A 19,991-nucleotide genomic window follows, 5' to 3' on the forward strand; every position below is an offset into this window, starting at 1 on the left:
TTAGAATTCAAAATGACCGTGAAAAATTTGACAATTGATCTGAATTCAACAAGATGAAATTCAGTAAAGACAACTGCAAAGTGCTTCACTTAGGAAGAAAAAATCAAGTGCACAACTACAAAATGGGAAATGACTGGCTAGGTGATAATTCTGGTGAAAAGGATTTGGGGGTTATAGTGGATCACAAACTGAATACGAGTCAACAATGTGATGATACAGCTGCAAACAAGGCTAATATTCTGGGGTGAATTAACAGACATGTCATTGTCCCATTCTACTTGGCACTGGTGAGGCCTCAGCTGGAGTGGTCTGTCCAATTTTGGGTGCCACACTTTAAGAAAGATGTGGACAAACTGGAGAGAGTCCAGAGCAGAGCAACAAAAATAATGAAAGGTTTAGAAAACCTGACCTGTAAGTAAGGCAAGATTTAAAACAAAAACGGGACATACATTAATCTTGAGAAAAGACGACTAAGGGGGGACCTGATAACAGTCTAGAAATATGTTATGGGCTTTTATAAAGTGAATGGTAATCAACTCTTCTCCATGTCCACTGAAGGAAGGATAAGAAGTAATGGGCTTAATCTGCGGCAAGGGAGATTCAGATTAGATATTAAGAAAAACTCTCTAACTATAAGGGTAGTTAAGCTCTGGAACAGGCTTCCAAGGAAGGTTGCAGAATCGCCATCATTGAAGGTTTTTAAAAACAAGTTGGACAAATATCTGTCAGGGATGGTCTAGGTTTACTTGGTGCCACCACAGCACAGGGAGCTGGATTTGATGACTTCTCAGGGTCCCTTCCAACCATGGCACCCTTCCAGTTCTCCATTTCTATGATTGTATGCTTAGTTTTCTACATGTTGCAAGACTTCCTTTACAACAAAGGTGCTAAAATTTATTCAAAATAAATGCTACCAAGTTCTGATGCTCTTTTTAATACACCTGCTCACAATCATAGAAGTTAGAGATGGAAAAGTCATATTAAATCACCAGCCCAACTCCCTGCCAGGGGATTTGTCCCTGTTATACATTTTATCATTTAAATTTCTGTTTTTGAAGTCACAAATACAATCTTTCTGTTGGGAAGTTATTTCAGAGCCTCATAGGAGCTCATTCTTAGGACACTTTTCCTGATATTTAGACTAAATTTTCCATTTTTAAACTTCACCCATGATTTTAACTGATACCTCCATGCAACCCACTACATAAATTTGTCCCCTCCTTTGTGTTAAGAAAATTAATGTATTCCTAGACTGACAAGGTGAATGAGGTAATATCTTTTATTGGACCAACTTCTGTTGGTGACAGGGACACACAAGCTTTTGAGTCACACAGCGCTCTTCCTCAGGTGTGAGAAAGGTACACCCGTGGGTTACAGCAAAATGCAAGGTGGAAGGGATTGTTTAGCATAAATAGTTGGAACATATTGTAAAGGACCATTCAAGGTAGAGTGGACTGTTAACACCTCTGCAATGATAAGACAAAAAGACAGAATTCGTGGGCCCGTGTACCACATGTTGTGATAGGCATGTGGGGGAGGGATAGCTCAGTGGTTTGAGCATTGGCCTGATAAAGCCAGGATTGTGAGTTCAATCCTTGAGGGGGCCATTTAGGGATCTGGGGCAAATATTGGGGATTGGTCCTGCTTTGAGCAGGGGGTTGGACTAGATGACCTCCTGAGGTCCCTTTCAACCCTGATATTCTATGATTCTATGATCCATGGATTTTGAAAGGTGTGTTGTGGGGAGCGTTAGTCATTATAGCAGGGGAGATATGTCTGCAGGTTGTGTCATACAGGAAAATGTTTTGTTTACTAAAACACTAATTAATATACTACAAATTACAGCACATCGCTGCTTGCAATAGGTTCTGTACAACATTTATAGACTGTCAGTTTTATTAAGTTTTGTATACATTTTATAGGAAAAAAAATAAAATTAAAAACCCTTTTTACTCTCCATCAGCACAGAGTGGAATCTGAAATAGTGTGGTAATTTCCTTTTTAAGTATAGGAAAATAACTGCTGCAGCTTAAACACATTAATTGTTGACTTTTGAATTGTGACCACTGTATTCCAAACATGCCTGTATTTTCAAAATGAACTTTATTCTTCAATTGCCATCAACTCTGATCAGGAAGTTTGCTACAATGAACAAGGGCTGCAGTAGTAAATCTTGGGTCAGGTTCATAAATTAATAGGAAGGACACACAGATATTTTTGGAGTGCTGAGTACTCACAAATGCCAAGGAAATCAATCGGAGCTACAGATCCCCAGCATCTTTGAAAATACGGGCACTCTTTTTAGGTGCCTAAATGTGGATTTAGAAGCTAGTGTCTTTAACAGGCTCTCTGTCTTTATGGTGGGTACATCATAGGTGCAATCTGGGGATGGATATAGTGCACACATCTGTTCACCATGTTAAGGAGATCAACTCAGGTGAAAGTATTTTGCAGCAGATTTTCTTGGATAACGTTTTTTCTATATGATTTCCATTATCCATTTAATTCTCCAACCTCCCTTCGCTTTCTACTGTTTGTGGCGGCCTGATTGAGGGTTATTGGTTATGGTTCGCATGGCAGAGGTCATTGCTTGGGATGAACAGGCAGGCACATCACCCTTTGGAGAAGGCACTTGGTGTGAAATTCATCTCCCTGTGCAAATGGTGTGCACAAAGCCTATGTACATCCACAAAATAAGGCAAAAGTGGGACTTCAGGTGGCATATAAGACTTATGGGGCTTCTCCACAGCAGGTGAATGTCAACCACTGTAGCTACTGTCCAACAATCATTCCATCTCCTATCCTGAATACAAGCAATTCTCTTGGCAGCAGAATGTTTTATTCTCGCTCTGAAAAGACCTTTTCTTAAATAAAAAGCTTTAAAAACCATAATTCAAATAATGTGTGTGCTTATCTTCAGCAAACAAAGGGAGCAAACTTTAATAAAAACAAGAAAATTGAAAGAGGTGCTGTTTCTACACAAACACACACACACACACAGTACAAACTAGCAGCCAGCTTATTTTGTCTCACTTTGAACTCGAACAGCGTGAGTTCGAAAGTTTTGACTCCAACTCTAATGTTATTGGGTTCGCAATCTTCTTCGAAAGAAGAAGAGAGAATAAAATACAATGAAACATAGGTCAAAAAAATACAGCAGAGAACAGACAGTTGAAAACCACAGAGGGACTGTGAAAAAAGGAACCAAGGGAAAGGAAAAAGAGGAAATGCTAAGAAAAACAGATATAGAGTGTATATTGTTAATAGGGCACTCACTAAGCTAGGTTAGAATTTTGTGGAGGTTATGTCATGTCCCTTATATACAACACAGCTTCTTTTTTGATAGTCTTAAAAGAAAACCAACTGAATAATCTTGAGCAAAAAAATATAGAGACAGAAGTAGTTTATCTCTCTCTCTCTCACACACATACACCATCTATTTATACACATGTACTTGTACAGCAGAACTTCAGAGTTACGAACACCAGAGCTACAAACTGATCAGTCAACCACAAACCGCATTTGGAATCAGAAGTATGCAATCAGGCAGCAGCAGAGAAGAAGAGAAAGCAAATACAGGACAGTACTGTGTTAAACGTAAACTTCTAAAAAATAAAGGGAAAGCAGCATTTTTCTTCTGCATAGTAAGGTTTCAAAGCTGTATTAAGTCAATGTTCAGTTGTAAACTTTTGAAAGAACAACCATAATGTTTGGTTCAGAGTTACGAACATTTCGGAGTTACGTAAAACCTCCATTCCTGAGGCGTTCATAACTCTGAGGTTCTACTGTATATTATATTGTGTGGTCTTTAAGGAATGTATACCACCTCTTAACTGCTGATATAGTCTTCTGGGTTACTGAAGCTTACCTCTTGTACTTGGGAAGGAATTGTTAAGCTGTTCCATCACCTCCTCCAACCCTGTGCTTGTGTCCTGGGGAGGGCTGAGCAGGTCATCCTCGCCTGAAAAACAAATCCAAACCATGTCATTTATGTCACTGCAAAACCATCTGGTAAATGTATCATTGTGGTACTTTTCTTTCACGTACCTTATGGAGGCTGTACACTTGAAATAAATCCTCCTGGCTAATATCCAGTCTAAATTTTAAGGGTTAATTTTGTCACCAAATGTTATATGCTTTCCATTTTAATGAAGCTGTGTAAAATCAGGCAAATCTGCATCTTAAACTTTAATTCATTAAACAAATGCCAGGATTACTTGATCTGGGGAAAACCGGGGAAAATGTCTGCTAAGAGGAGGGAGTTCATATAAATTACGGTCCTTGTTTCAGTTTTCCTCATTCCATTACTGGTACCAATTTTTGCTGTTGTGAGCAGTGCTGTTTGAGCAGCTCTCTGATGGTGTTGGCTTCATGTTAGGAATGCTTTGCCTAGCAGAGTAAATCTGCATCAACATTAATATTTCTGACAGTTTAATTGCATCAGATTGGTGCTCCAGGAACACTCAACTGGACTGTGAAAGATTTTAAAAACAGTTCAAACAAAGCAAAATCCATATGTCCCTTTGAATGATTCCTATAATCTGATTATAAGGCAGAAGTTTACTGGGAAGTTCAGAACACTTCATCTTTACAGATATTTTTATGTTTTCAAATAACCAAATGCCATCTGCCCAATCGTACAGGAAAGGGTAATTTTGCTTAGTTTTTAATCTGAAGCTTAATAGCAATAAAGTGCTTAAAAAGCAGAGTTTCTAAAAGGAGAATACACCTGGAGGTTCTCTATGAGTGAGATTCTCTCTTATTTGTCTAATCCCCATTAAGACACAAAAGCTGCTTTGCCATCTGTAATAACCCAAGCAGAGATGCATCAGCATTTTGAAAATTATTTGAGCCTTTGTCCCATTGCACAGTCCTCTATTATTAGTGTAGAATACACCTGGCATCTTACCTCACTGGACTTGAAAAAGCAATGCCACCTAAAGAATATTAATGCTACCAACCCTCCCCCCTATTTTTGATACTCCATGTCAGTGAAATCTCTACTACAAGGACACAACAAAATCCAAATCTTATATCACTGATTCTGTCAGCCTTAGTATGCATCTCAGCTTTGGACCAGAAGGCTGTGGATTCAAGTCTTACGGCAGGAAGTATTTTCATACAAAATTTTGCCCCATTAGAGGTGTTGTCCTTTGAAAACTTAACAAAGCCAGAGTCACTTTTCCAGCCTCTGATGGATGTCAAGGTGGAAATTCAGAGCCAGATTTTGCCACGACTCAGGCTGAATACTTGAATCAGCCTGGATAAAGAAGGCAGAATCTGGCCCTAAAGATCCAAATATATATTTTCACAGAATAGGGAATAATCCTACTGTGTTCTGGCTAACATTAATCACCTGAGTAAGGACAAGCACTAATGTCCAAAGTGGTATTGTTAAGCACAGATACAAGTTTAGCTGTATATGCCCCAAAGGTCAATATATGTTTATTTACAACATATTCACTGCTCCTATCTTAATGCTAAGTCCCTAAAATTTACTTTTAACTTGTGGTTAAATATAGTTTAAATTGTATTTAAATAAAATAGTGAAACCGGACATCATACAAGCAGCCTCCAACAACAACTAAAAGACTTCCTCTATATTGCTTTCATTAACAAAAACTACACTGCCCCAACCAGCCTTCCTCACCCCCTTCACTAGGTCCAATCCACTCCCAATTCCCATAAAAGGTATGGGGGAAGAGTTAGCTCTTACAATGTGTTCTGAAGGTCCCTAAGTCCGCGCTACGGTGCACTAAATTGGGAAGCGAGTCCCAAAGCCAAGTACCCCTCACCAAAACCTATTTTCTCGCCAGGTGTCTCTCATACTCAGGAGTAAACTGTTAGATCAAGTACCTTAGATGGCCCAAGTGCTGCAATACTGATTGGTGGAGTTTGAAAGGCAAAACCAACACCGTAAGACTTACCCAGGAATCAGCTGATAGCCAGTGCAGATCAAGGAGCACTGGCGTAATGTGCTTTGTTTGCAAAACTACTTAGTGAGTAGGTTGCTGCATGACTTTTCCATATGTTTTAACAGTGTAGCTCCATGGAGAGCACATTGCAGTAAATTAACCTTGAGATTACAGTGACCTGGATAACCGTAGCAGAGTCTACTCCCCACAAGAGAAGGCTTCCTTACCAAAAGGAGATGGTAAGAAACGACTCCTACCAAACTCAATGTTCTTTAGAGAGCTTTGGAATACACTCTTTGCATGACAAAGATTTAAAACTATACTCGGCTATCGAGGATTCCCCCCTTCAGCACTCTGAAGTGGACAGACCTAATGCCTCCAATCTTTTGGGCTGAGAGAGCAACTTATGACAAACTGTAACAGTGAAAAGTGCTGCACATTAGCATAGCTAAAAAGATCCTATGTGATCTTTGTTCCACGGTACTGGAATGCTGCTTCCCTGTGACGTCTCATTATGATTACACTGAAATCAATTAAACATCTTACTGTCCTCCTACATTTTTGTCTCAGAAAACTAATTTAGGTCTAACAAATTATTTTAAATGGGTGTCATCTTTACAGGATGCACAATGAGAATCCATTTACTGTATGTTTGGCCTAACTAATGATACAACAAAGATCTATACATCTGTTAATAAGAAGGCTGGTAACTGCTGACTTTCTGGTTTTTACATATCTTTAAGTAATAGATTTTATGGAAAAAGGGAAAACACATAGGAAGAAGTAATTAAATGGCCATGAAATGATTAAGCTCATCACAATTCATTTCTTCAGACACTAATCTAAACCATATTAGTATGTCTGTAAAAATTTGTGTATATAGTGCAGGGTAACTAAAGTAAGAAGCAAACAAGCAATTTCAGTAATAACTTCTCTCCCTCTCCTCCACCTTTGCTCATTACTGTACTCTCCTCTCACCCCTAGTTTTAACTTCAAGATCACTTCAGCACTACACAGTCTCTCAAAGATACATTACTCCACACTGGTTATTGTAGGAAGTCCCTACCTAGTCAATTTTGTTGCCCCAGTCATGCATATGATGATGGTAGAATTACCACTCACAAGGTAGCAGAAGTCGTCCAATATGGGGGTAAATTTGCCACCTCCATTTAATTTAAGACTGACAACAAGTTCTCTAAACACACACACACACCTCTGCATCTGAATGAAATTATGTTTTACAGTGTGATACAGGAAAACATTAAATTCCCCCATTTTTTAAAAAAAGAAAAATCAGCTTACTGCACATTAGTTATCTGTACAACTCAGAATATTTCCAATAGGCTTAAAATTGTTTCTTTTGTGAAGCTATTGGTACTTTGAGGTCATCGAATTAAATCATCTTATTGAAGAATACATTGCTAAAGCTTATGCTCAAATAAATTTGTTAGTCTCTAAGGTGCCACAAGTACTCCTTTTCTTTTTGCTTTACTTAAAAGTAATTCCTGGTTACTGGGTGTGACCTGGAGAGACAGACCCCCGTAGAAACCTGTCAGGGTCTCCATGTCAAAGGCTGATGACTGCCTGGCAAGATAGGTATGCATATAAGCAGTTGATTCTTTTCAAGATATGTTTTCTCTGTAATACTTTTGTTCTGAATAAATAATACTTTGCTTTATGAAATCTGGCTGGTCATTGGTTAACCCTGTCACAACCCTTGGGAAAGAACAGGGTAGCAGGTGCTGAACTAAACTCAGCTATGCTCAGGTGATCACAGTGAACTACAGGAAACTGCAGCCTTAATCTCCATTTTGGAGGAAGTGGATTGCAGGATCCTGTCCGGAGGAAGGTGATGACTAGAGGCCTAAGTGGCGTGGCGTGGCGTGTCCTCAAGGAGGCCATGAAGGGTCCGAGGTGCAGTTACCTCAGGAACCATGACATTGGGTAATAAATATCTATCAGATAGGAAACTACAGCAGAAACGTTACCAAAACAAAAATACCAACCATTATTCATTGAAGATTGTTGCTGAATAAACCTTTCTCCACAACCAATCTGTGATTTACCATCATAAATATATTTATAAAAGCTACGAGGTGGGTGTTCCTTGTTAGTGGCCTCTCACTCAGTTCTATTTATCTGAGCAATGATGCATTAAAATAAGATCACATCAATTAACCATGTGAGATGGCTGATCATTTTTTAAAATCACTTAGTCATAAGTAAGACTGTGTCCGTGTAAATCAGATTTGATCAAATTTATTAGCTTAGAGGTTATCTGAACGGCTTGCTTTAGCTTTTTCTTGGTACCTGTTTTTCAAATACAAGCCCTGATGGAACTTTCTGTTTGATGTCAAAATATCTGTGACACTGCACCATGGTTAAATACAAAAGCCTACATCATGATATACAATGGAGAAATAGCCAACTAAAGTCAATGCCCACTGCAAATACCCACTGTTGTTTGTATTAACAACTGAATAAAATCTTTACTATCCTTAGTTAATTTTTTGGTGTCCTACACTGTAAAATATAAATATAAATCTCTCATGACAGTTTGAACATTGTCATCTTACCCATGGTTTCTGAAGTCTGGCTGCCGACTACGCGGAGAAGCATTGGCTGACTGCTATCTGACCTCTGTAAGGAGGTAGAAGGAGAAGATAGTGTTGTACCATTCACCTTGGAATCTGCCTGGGGCTGAGACAGCAGAATAAAACAAGGTGGTTATTCACAGCTGAACACATTTGAGCAAATTTTTCTATTTCCATATTTTGTATCTATTCCACAATGGTTACATAGCAATTTTATTCAATACATTTCAATGGGCTATGGATCCAAATTTTAAATTAAAAAAGATACTGCATTGCGTTCACACACCAGTGAGTGTATCTTACCACTTGCAGTCTACAGTAAGATCAAGTTCCTCTCGCTGACTACACTTCACAGATATCACTTCTTGATGTGCTACAGTTATTGATAACATTTCAAACTCTGCTTTGGAAAGATCTTTCTTTAGCTTTCCAAAGGGAAAGCCCAAGGACTTACCTGTTCCAGCAGCTGCCTCAGCCTGTGCAGCTGTGACTCCAGCTGCTTGTTGTGATCTTCCAGAATCTGCATCCTGGCTTCCAGGCGGCCCTTGTGCTGTCGAAGCAGCTTGGCTTCTGCAATGAGCTCAGCATCACGAGGACTCTGAGGGGAGATGGGCATCATCTCAGGTGGGGATGGCAGTGGAGAGAGTCCTTTGTGATCATGCTGTTGCTTCAATCGGTCGTATTCAGCCTGCAGGTTTCTGTTAATGTCAAAAAAGGGAAAGCCTTGCCTTTACAAAGTAGACTAGTACAACATATTCCATACCCTGGCTATAGCAGTCAGAATGCACACCACACATATAATTATTAGGAATAGGCACAGTCTGGGATTTAAGCCCATCCAAACCACCTGCCTTCAAGTCTGCTGAAACTAACCTACAAAGTTTGAGTTTGGTTTGACAGAGGTAAGGTACCAACTTGTACAGGTTTTCACACGGGGATGTCAGGATGTTGCCCTGAAACACAGATATCATTGTCAGGTCTCTGGTTCATAAGAGTTCTGAACTCCCTGTCCAGAGCATGGGTGGCAGGTGAGGGGTGACTATGCTCTAGAAGCCCTTCCCAAAGCATAAGCAGGAGGTGTGGTTCAGCTTCCAGTCTGCTGAACTTTCTAGTTAACAGCAGACAATGCACCATTTGCTCATTTTTAATAAGTGTGAATACTGTGAAATGTGAATGCTACTATTTGATCACAGAATACACGGTATATACAATACTAGTAATGCACTTATATAGCACTTTGCAAACACAAATTCATTTTCACACCACCGCAGTGAAGGATTTGGCAAGAATTATTCTAATTTACAGATCAGAAAACTGAGGCAGAGAGAATCACATAGCAAGCCAGTGGCAGAACCTGGATTTGCAACTTGCACAGAGAACTTGCAACTCTGTGCTCATTCACCACAGAAGACCAAGCGGCCTCCCTTACATTTACCATAAACTAGATTTTCAGACCAACTGTTAGAACGGGTAATCGAGTAACAGAGGAACAGGCAATGAGCTGACCTGTTAAATTAGACTTATATTTCTGTTAATATTTGAATAGCTGGGCTATACACAGCATTCTCTGAATGCCACATTTCTGCCATCACTTTACTACCCTGTTAATCCTGCATTGGGCTAACTGTTCTTCTAGTCAGTCTCTTGACTAAAACACTCCAGAGGATTAATATCAGATGTCAGGCCAAAAAACATCATGGTGAAGAAATTCTACTGAGCACTTGAAACAAGAACGTTTCCCTGGTGAGTAGTTACTTGGTTTTCTTTTTAAGGTCACCCTCTGCATGTTCTGCAGAATAGAGGAGGTGAAAAGTCAGAACCCTGTTATGGACAATCCAGGCCATCTTACAACTGAAGAAATAAAATTTCGTAGCAGCAATCTTCACACAAAGGGGAAGCATAATAAACTGTATTGGGATTTTACTGCTATGGTGTCCCTTTACTACTTCCCAGAGGGAAAGATGGTACCACAGACCTCATAACTGCTTACTTGCCAAAAGTAGTGGCCTAGATTTTCTTCTTTTTTAGAACTCCTATTATATGCTCTGGTTCAGATAGAGTAGAAGCTGTGAAAAGAGACCTTTTTCTTATTCCTGCCAGTGAACCCAAATTCACATTTACCTTCTGATCTAGAGGCTTAAAAACACCCCAGAAACCCTACTGCAAGTTTTATTAAACTGGGGAATGCTTAGAAAGATATAGAAGTGCGTCCACATTACATGAATGGTTCTGGAGCGGAGGCTGTAACATGAGACAAGATTCTCCAACGTGAAGTTTAGCAGTGCTAAAGGAGCTGGACATCTTGCCTGCTCCAAACAGGAGGAGAGGACCTACACTTGCTCTGAAGTCAAACATGTTATGTATAATTTCCCATGGACAAGAAAGTGGTGTCAAGAATAATGAGAAGTTACTTACCAGTAACTGTTGTTCTTTAAAAATGTTACATCTGCATAGTCACACTTGTGGTATTGGTGCTTTCTTAGGATGAGCTGTGGCATTTTCTAGAGAACAGTGCCCACTGAGGACATTCATCCCCGCCCCCTCTCTGCCCCCCAGTCCTCCCCTTGTAGAGGATTGTCAGTATGAAAGGGGGAATGGCTCCACTCACCCTTCAGTTCCTCCCCTAAATATTGGAATTCTTTCTCTGATAATGGGGGAAGGTGTGTTGTGAGAATTTACAGAGGTGACACACTTAAAGTTACTGGTAAGTAAGCTCTCTCTTTGAGCTTTTCACTAGCATGCAGAACAACACCCAGGAAGGCTAAAGAGTTCTAGATGAATGGGAACTGCAAAACTGCCACATCAGCTCTGGATGAGAAGTCACAAGAGTGTTAGAAGCGATCACAATTTCTCTCTACAAAATCAGACTTTTGCAAGGGAAGCACTTTTGCTTCAAGCACATATAGAGCTTCCAGCTTTTCAAATTCTGTGGAAAAGACAGAAGGCCTGCAATGAATGCTGTCTTCGGGATAGTTGAATATCTTTTGATATATCCAGATGAATGAATACCCAGTGAGTCATAACAATGGTGTAAAAGCAACTTGGGAAATACAGACAGATTAGTGGCCTGTATGAGGTGGAAACAGAGATGATGACACGGACCATACCATATTTCCCTATGGTATATAGGGGACAGAGGATTGGCATTTGGCCTGTTTCTCATTAAGTCCACAGGCTGTAGCTACGGCTATGACGAATGCAGACCTGAGGTCCAAAGAGCTTTGTGAAACAAAATTCCAATCCCGAAGCAAAAGAGAACCATGCACTAGAGTGAATATCTGTGGGGCAGCTAAATGAATATACCTACCCTGTGGTGTTCATACTACAGCCAAGGGCTTAGCTGTAAAGAAATCCAGATTCCTTTGGGGCAGCCATCTATTCAAAACACTTACCTCAAGTAACGCTCATCGTACATGGAGCAACCTTTCGATACACTAGGGTATTTCAAAGTGAGTGAAGACCAAAGTCTAGATACAGACATGAATGCCCTGATGTCTAAGACAGAGGAAGCCAGAAGAGAAGAGTTCTTACTCTCTCATTTTTTAAAAGCATGTTGCTTAAAAGGAAAGCATCTCATGGATCCTTGTGGTGAGCTGGGCTGATTTTGAACTCTGGCTCGGTTAGAAGAGGCGATATATGCCTAACGTCACCTTTTAGGTAAGCAATTTTCACGTGCTGTCTGGCCAAGAAACAGCACCCCACACACAATTCCAAGGAATTGGTGTTCTTTATCATAGGCCGTGTCTACAGTAGTGCATTTACGGCCACACAGCTGTATCGGTGCAGCTGCAACGCTGTAAGATTGCTTGTGTAGCCACTCTATGCTGATGGCAGACAGCTCTCTCCTGTCAACATAATAAACCACCTCAATGAGTGGCCGTGGCGACGTAGGCGGCAGAAGCTCTCCCGCCGACACAGTGCTGTGCACACTGGCACTTATGCTGGCGAAACGTATGTCCCTCGGGGTTGTTTTCTTCACACCCCTGAGCAACATAAGTTTTGCCAGCACAAGTGATAGTGTCGACATGGCCTCAGCTGAGAATCCCAGATCTACTGGTTAAGTGCTTTCCAATGAGGTGCTGCTGCTCTCGGAGTGCTCAGAATCAGGTAAACTTCGAACGCTATGAAAACACTTCCAAGACACCTGCACCTGAAACTGACTGCTTGCCATACCCAAACAGCAGATCAAAGTCCAGGATTTTCCAGGCATGACAGCAGAATAGGTTCCAGGATTTCCACGTCAGAGATGTTGCGCAAGAGGGATGAATCCAGCTGGAACAGAAACCTTCAGTGGCAAGGCCATGAGGTTCCAGGAGCAGCTGCCAAAATTTCTCTCTCTTTCTTTTTTTTTAAAGTTTATTTATTTTAAATTGTTGCTCCTTGGAAGCTCTGCGATGTGCAGAGCAGCAAAGAGCAGCTGATTGTGCATAAATAAAACAAGTATGTGCAGATTCAGTAATCCAGCAGTGATAGTGGTCAACAACAGTGGAGCAGACTCTAGAAAAGCTATTTATAGACTGTCTTCGGAAACAAAACATTGATGCTGGTGTGTGGAACTGACATGTCTCCAGACAGTAATAGTCTTGGCCAATTTCTAAAGCAGGGCATCAACCTCAGATTAGAAGTCAGTCATTTTCAGAGCCAATAAATGATACAACACTAAATGAGGTGCAGCAGGTTTCAGATACACCTCAGTCTGGGCCTGGGAATGGTTCACAAGGTATCATCCCTGTGGGTGTCTGGGCACTCAAAGACACCTTGCTTGGGGAACCCAGCTGACGGGTCTGGAGACAACAAGGGCTATTTTGGGCACTGCTCAGAACCTCAGCCTGGAAATGAGAACAGTTCTACTGATTTCACCTGGAGGGAACCCACAAAAGAAATGTGTCGAGCCTCAGCAGGCTTGTGGAGTAAATCCTCAGAGAACTGTTTACATAAGGTTAAACATTTAACACTGGAAAAACTCCCGGGCAGGAGACACCAGATGATCAGGGGGCTATCGTACTATCTATATAAATGGTGCCACGTTCTCAGCACCAGACTCAATCTACATAAGTGTGTGGGGGGAGAAGGAAGGGGAAGCTCTTAGCTTTTTTTTTGCTAGACAGCGTATCACAGAATGCAATTGGTGATGGTGTCTGAAAAATCAAGGGTACTGGATCTTTGCCATGGGACTCAGCTGACCATGACAAATCAGAGAATTTGGGTGACACTGATGTAGGCTGCAACATTCCTTTGGTAAGTGGCACTTCACAACTGACAGTGCTAAAATTGGACCTAGTTGACCTGGGCAAACCTTGGGGACCTGGGTATTGGTGATACTTGGAAGTGGTGTATTCAAGTTAATGATACTGGGTGTTAGGCACAAACTGTATTGGCTCAGACAGATCATAGGCTCCTAGTGCCACTTGAGTTGGGTATGGAACCTCTTCAGCTAGGGGACAACTTTAGTGCCGCTTACACAATTTTGACTGCTGGGACGCTGGCACTGTTCTCAGCCAGGTTAGACCCAGTACATGAACGCTGCTTAAGATGGGCACAGAGTGATTCAGGCTCATAGGTATCCAAACCTGGACTTATACATTGCCAGAGTTAGTTGACTAGGCTTGAGGAGCCTCCCTCATCAACAGCTGTGTGTGAGGCAGCCCTCCGGCTCGTGTGGGTCAAACAATACCCTTGCCTGACTGGCATCATTTCTTATTTGTTCTTCTTACAAAAGAAAAAAAAAACTAATAAGGGAAGCTTCAAGGATGTTGTATGCAATCTGAGCTCACTTCCACTTTGGAGGTTAAAATGGAACTGAAGAGTGGTTGGGGCCACTCCCCCTTTAATATCTGCTGTGAGCAGTTGAACAGGCAAGGACAAGATTCTGCAGCTCAACACCAGGAGGTGCCAGTCCCACAAGCAAGAATATGCAGGAGCCAGTCAAAGAAAAACTGCAGGTTAAAGGAAATAAAATTTGTACAATGAAGGGGTGTGTGTGTGTGAAGCATAGCTAACTGGAAAATATAATTAGAGCTGCTATGCAGTGCTCACTGCTATTGTCTATTGCTCAGACCTATTCTGCAGTACTAAAGGGATCCTTCTTTCCACTTGGGACATTCGTGTTTTTATTTTCGCTGTGCTCGTGGAGAATAAGTCACCTGGCCTGAGTGGTGACGTAGTAAAAATAAATGAATCTTGCATTGCAATCTGAAGGAAGACAAAGCATGAGTTCATTCTGAGTTTCTGTTACAGGTAGTCACACTCTCTTCACTGAGAATATGTTGTCTCTAGCTGCATGTTTAGTTCTGGGTATTGATAGCCACATTTTACCAGCTGATCTTAGTGTTCTAAGAGCGATGCAGTAGCAAAAAAGGCAAAGGAAAAATATCAGTGGGACTGATTCTATTGGACTGGGGACTGGCTGATTTACTTAAACAGGAAAGGAAAGTTAAAAATGCAAAATGGCAGATCGTATTTTGAATGCCATTGTAGAAATTTCTTCGGGGAAAAAAGAAATCATCTAATTATTTTTTACTAGCTCTGGAGAACAGATTTACCCTGTGCAGAAAAAAAGAAATGTTGTTGTAGGGTAGGCTTTTAAGGCATTGCTCACGCCAGTGAGAATTAGGCATTCATGCTCAGAAAAAAAAAAGCATTTCTTAAAAGCTTTAGATACAAAAGGAAAAGTAAAAGGAAAGGAGATAAAAGCATAATCCTCTCAAAATGAGAGTGAGCGAGTACTGGCAATATTCTATAATCCAGACTCACTAGACACAATTCAGGCCAGGTGACTATACCTTGGCAATGGACGTGACAGCCTAAGAAAGCTGACAAGCCTTCTGATCACTAGGCAAATAGGGTGTATTTTACTAAAAGACAAAGAGAAGAAAGAAAAGTAGACGTGTGCCTCATTTAAACATTCACAAAGTAAACAATATGGAGCATATGCAATTCAGCTTTAAATCCATGCAGCTATAAGGAGTTTGATAACTCACTCATGAGTTATTAATAGCATCCATCACTTGTGGGATTGTTTGGTAATAGAACTCCCAGTGCACCCCACTGTTAAGAAATCACTTCTGGGGGCTTCAGGGGTTGTGTGGATAGGTGTTACTTTTAATCCTCCTCACAGAAAGTCACAGGTTTATGACTACCTCATTCTGATGCCATTGTTTGCATACGATACTCCATCCCTCACAGATTTATCTGAAAGTAGTTTACAAATAACCTGGCAATAAAAACATTTTTATGAACTAGAACAAATTAGGCACTTTGCTTTGAAGAAGCTAGAATTCTGATAACAGCAGAAATTAGGGAACAGCACTGGATTACAACCAAAGAGTATCCTCTCTAATGTACAGAGAGACTGAGAGGCTCTTTCACACAAATATTTAGCGACTGTATTGCCCTGGGGAGACTTTCTCATCTGTTGTTCCTGATTAGTTGTTCCTACATTAAGCAAGTCTTATTTTGAAATGCAAGGCACAAACCCCAGATGGACTGTTCAGAACATCTATGTTAGGGTTTTATACTGCTATTTACACTGTAACATCTTTCCAGTTTAAGAGCAGGAGTTTTTTTCCTCTCTGTTTGAGCTGATTTGGCTTGGGTGGGTTGCTTGTTTTTGTGCATGTAGGGGATACACTTTTTTCTTCCTCAGTGATTCATAGTTAGGTGGCCCACATCACTTTTATAAGAACTAAAACCACAATGTAAGGTTTTGGTTATATTTGATTACTTGTCCAAAACTTCCCAGGCACGTATGCTAGCTACATGAAATATATGATTGATTGATTTAAAACCATTGGTTCTCCTCCACTTTGGGAAATGTCTGGGCTTTTTATATTCTGTATTAGAACGTCAAGAGCTCCCCTCTATCTCTTCAATCTCACCACTGCTCAGTGAGCAAGAGCATGTCTGTCTGTAGCTCCTGCCATCTGGAACAGCCTCCTTATACCCCTCTGTATTACTGAGCCTCCATCTCATCTCAAGTCTCATCTAAAGTTAGTCTTTTCTCCTTTGCCTGTTCTTCATTTCTCACTCTGCTGTTTATTATGTAACTCTGCAGTGTATATGAAAGCAGCTCTGCCAAATATCATTGTATTGTCCTTGGTCTGAATGATTTGTAAGCCTGTGAAGTTTCATTAAGCTCCAGATGCTGTACAAAGGAAAGGGTCAACCAATACTTTCACAAAGGGATAGTGTGGGTGACACAGGAGCCAGTCAGCTCTAATACCAGAGTTCATGATGTAGGCTTTAATTTATTATTATTTGTATTACACTGGGTCCCTTTGTGCTGCGTGCTGAACACACACATAGGGGCCGTAAGATTTTACGGTCTGAATTAAAACAAGATGCAACAACTGAGTGTTACAAACAAATGTAGAGAAAGGAGGAGTAACAATGAGTTACAAAGAGTAGCTCTGAGCATAATTTACAGGCTTTTTTGGGGGTGTGTGTTAAGGCTATTAGTGACCCCTCCCGGCACAGTTGTGTGCAGAGTTCCAGTGCGGACAGAGCCGTCAAAAATGGTATTTGTGGGGAAAGCAGTATTATCTGTGGTTCTGTTGGAGCACGGTTCTTGGACAGATGTATGGCCCTCAGTCTGTGGTGTGCGCTTAGCGCAAACCAAAAAGGAATTGCAAAAATAGCTTTGTGTTTTTCCCTTATCCTGGGGCTATGTGGGTGCCAGATCAGTCTGTTTCAGGCTGTTCTAATTTATGCCAGCTGCCAAAGCCTCCCAGAGGCTGTTCTGGCAGTCAAGGATCAGCTGGGCCTAATGAAGTCTCAGTCACAACCTCTATGCTGGTGGCTAGGAGTCAGTGTGGCGTAAGAGCCATTACAACAGATCTGTGCCACGCAAAGAATTCTGTATGCAGAGGGAATCTGCAGTGTTGCAAACTCTTGCAATTATTGCGTGAGTTTTGTGATAATGAATGGTGTTCTAAAAATCTCAGTTCCTGAGGCAAGGAGGCAAGACTACAGGAGAATCTCCCTTTTAATTTAACAGCAGCAAAAATTTCTAGCCCTCATGGCAGAAGAAAAAAAGCCTGAAAAGGTCAATCAAGTGCACCCTAAAGACTCAGAAATCTATTTTCTTTAAATCTTATGACTTTGGGGGAACTGAGTCATGATTTTTCAATTCTCGGGGTCTCAATATTAAATCTGCCAATGACCAGATCTGCCAGGCTTAGCGTTGGTTTATGCTGGTTGAGTGAAGCAACAGAGCCCCCAAATTGCGGCTACAGTGTTTTGATGCTGTCAAAAGCCACTTGAGCCTTTGCTATGAAAGGTAAAGAAAAGCTAGGAATGGAAAGTTAAATTAGGAGGAAATGAAGAAAAAGGTGTCTGCCACCAAAGGATTAAGAAGCGGGTGACATAGTAAAAGTATTAAAGATTCACATCTTAGCTAACGTGGCACAATATTACCTCTGTGCAGAGGACCATCACAAGGCCTGTGCACCATTTATGTCCACCAGAGGGAACAGGGGAAATTCATCCTGTACAAAGGTACTGCACAGTCATTTCACAGTTCCCTTGTCTTTTTAGAGTAGCAGCCGTGCTAGTCTGTATCCGCAAAAAGAAAAGGAGTACTTGTGGCACCTTAGAGACTAACCAATTTATTTGCTGTAGCTCACGAAAGCTTATGCTCAAATAAATTGGTTAGTCTCTAAGGTGCCACAAGTACTCCTTTTCTTTTTATCTTTTTAAAATCTTCTTTATATATCATTTTCTTCTCTCACCCATCTTCCTAGGGCAACTATACTATCCAGTTGATTATTTTCAAGAAAAATCTCTCTCCTCCAGGTGTCTATGGCAGAAAATGTACACAGTCCTCTCTCATGTAATGGCTAATGCAAAATAAAGCAACACTGAAGAGTTATTTTGAAATACATGCTGATAAAAAGAACTCAGTACATTGTATACAAAGAAGAGTTACACAACACTGTTTACAGAACTTGTAATAAGCCACCCTATAATCACAAAATGAAGTGACCCATATTTTCCTTTGAAGTTTTATCATTATAAAGATTCTGCACAGAAGGGTAAACACAATAGTGCTGATTCATGATTGAATCAAAAGCATGAATGGGCCTATATTTATACCACTTTGTTCTATCGTCTCTCTCATATCTAGCAGAAAGTGAGAGAGAAAACATATGCAGGAGATTTAATAGGAAAGCTTAATAAAACAGACATTCCAACAGGAGGTTTCCCAGCTTCACTTTTGCCCCTTTATGTGTGTGTATCATGTAGATGAAACTATGATAACAGCTGCAAAGTATATCTCACCTGTTTTCTTCCTCCAGATCTGCTAGGATTCTCTCTAGCTCACCTCTTTCTTCGCTCTCCAGGGAAATCAGAATCTGGGCAGGACTGCGAGGCTGACTCAGTGGGGATTCTTGGTTCAAACTTTGGCAGTAGTGCTGGATTAACAAATGCTCATCATCTCTGGAAAAACACAGCAACACCCCAAAAGCTGCTTTCTTCATCTTCATTTTTATCTTTGTGACTATTGATAGAAGGCACCTCATAGAAAAATATCTCTTCCCTCTTGAAGAAATTCAGCTGGATTCATTGCAAGGAGCAGGGGATGAGTGAACTTGTAGTGAAATTTGTTCAAGTGATTACATTAATTCACTACATGCCTTCCCTCGTGCTCCATATACTTGGGATCCACCTCTGCCTCCCTCTTCCTCCTCAGGTGTTTCAAGCAAAGCTCTGGTACAGCTGAGGATCTTGGCCTTCATGTTTCACCTTGCTTCCATCCATCGCTTAACCTGACTTACTCACTCTTACATTAAAGAATCACCACCTTAGGCTACCTGCTATGCCATTGCACAAAAACTTGTGGAAGCAAGGCCAAAGCATTTATTTTTACTCATGCTCCTGTATACCAATTCTTCTTATACCTAGCCCTTTTTCTATTTATACTCTCCTTCCTTCCCCTTTTCCTTTACTGTATAGTATAGTTTTACTAATATTTTTGCCAAATATTATAGATTTTTTTGTACTGCATGCACCTTACTGTTTTATGGTTTGAATTAATGAAGTTTTATGTATCCCATTTTAAGAAAAAATTTAAAGATTTTTTTCAGTAATTTTAATCTAGAGATTTATGCCAAATTCACTGGTTCATTGGAATTGCACTGATGATGTCAGTGGCCAACCAGGTCAGTTCACTTTCTTATAAAGTTTTTTCTGACACACAAATTATGTTCACATTTACACATGCAGCCAGAGTGTTAACTTTCCGTTTTACTATCTATAAACAGGTTTATTATGGATGCAGTGATGTTGGGTACATGAAACTTTTCAGACATATAAAGCGAGAAGTTCCCTGTTAGCTACTTAAGGTAAAATATTCAAAAGCCCCTAAGGGCTTGTCTACACTTCCGGCTAAATTGGCATTGCTGCAATTGATGCAGTGGTGTCAATTTAGCAGGTCTGATAAAGAGAAGCTAAGTCGATGGCAGAGCGACTCCACCTCAAGAGG

At 40.6% G+C, this 19,991-nt stretch overlaps 1 protein-coding gene across 18 annotated transcripts in view; it reads right to left on the minus strand.

Annotated features, from left to right (window-relative positions):
* DMD (dystrophin) overlaps positions 1 to 19,991 on the minus strand; it is a 2,122,534-nt gene that overhangs the window by 12,776 nt on the left and 2,089,767 nt on the right. For all 18 annotated transcript variants that reach the window (XM_075132091.1, XM_048863664.2, XM_048863629.2 and 15 more), the window contains 4 exons: positions 18,788 to 18,946; positions 8,964 to 9,207; positions 8,492 to 8,615; positions 3,869 to 3,961 (listed from right to left, as the gene is read on the minus strand). In XM_075132091.1, coding sequence (XP_074988192.1) covers positions 3,869 to 3,961; positions 8,492 to 8,615; positions 8,964 to 9,207; positions 18,788 to 18,946 — 620 coding nt within the window. The remainder of the gene's footprint in view (positions 1 to 3,868; positions 3,962 to 8,491; positions 8,616 to 8,963; positions 9,208 to 18,787; positions 18,947 to 19,991) is intronic.

Source organism: Caretta caretta, chromosome 1, assembly GCF_965140235.1.
Source record: "Caretta caretta isolate rCarCar2 chromosome 1, rCarCar1.hap1, whole genome shotgun sequence".
Taxonomy (NCBI): domain Eukaryota; kingdom Metazoa; phylum Chordata; order Testudines; family Cheloniidae; genus Caretta; species Caretta caretta.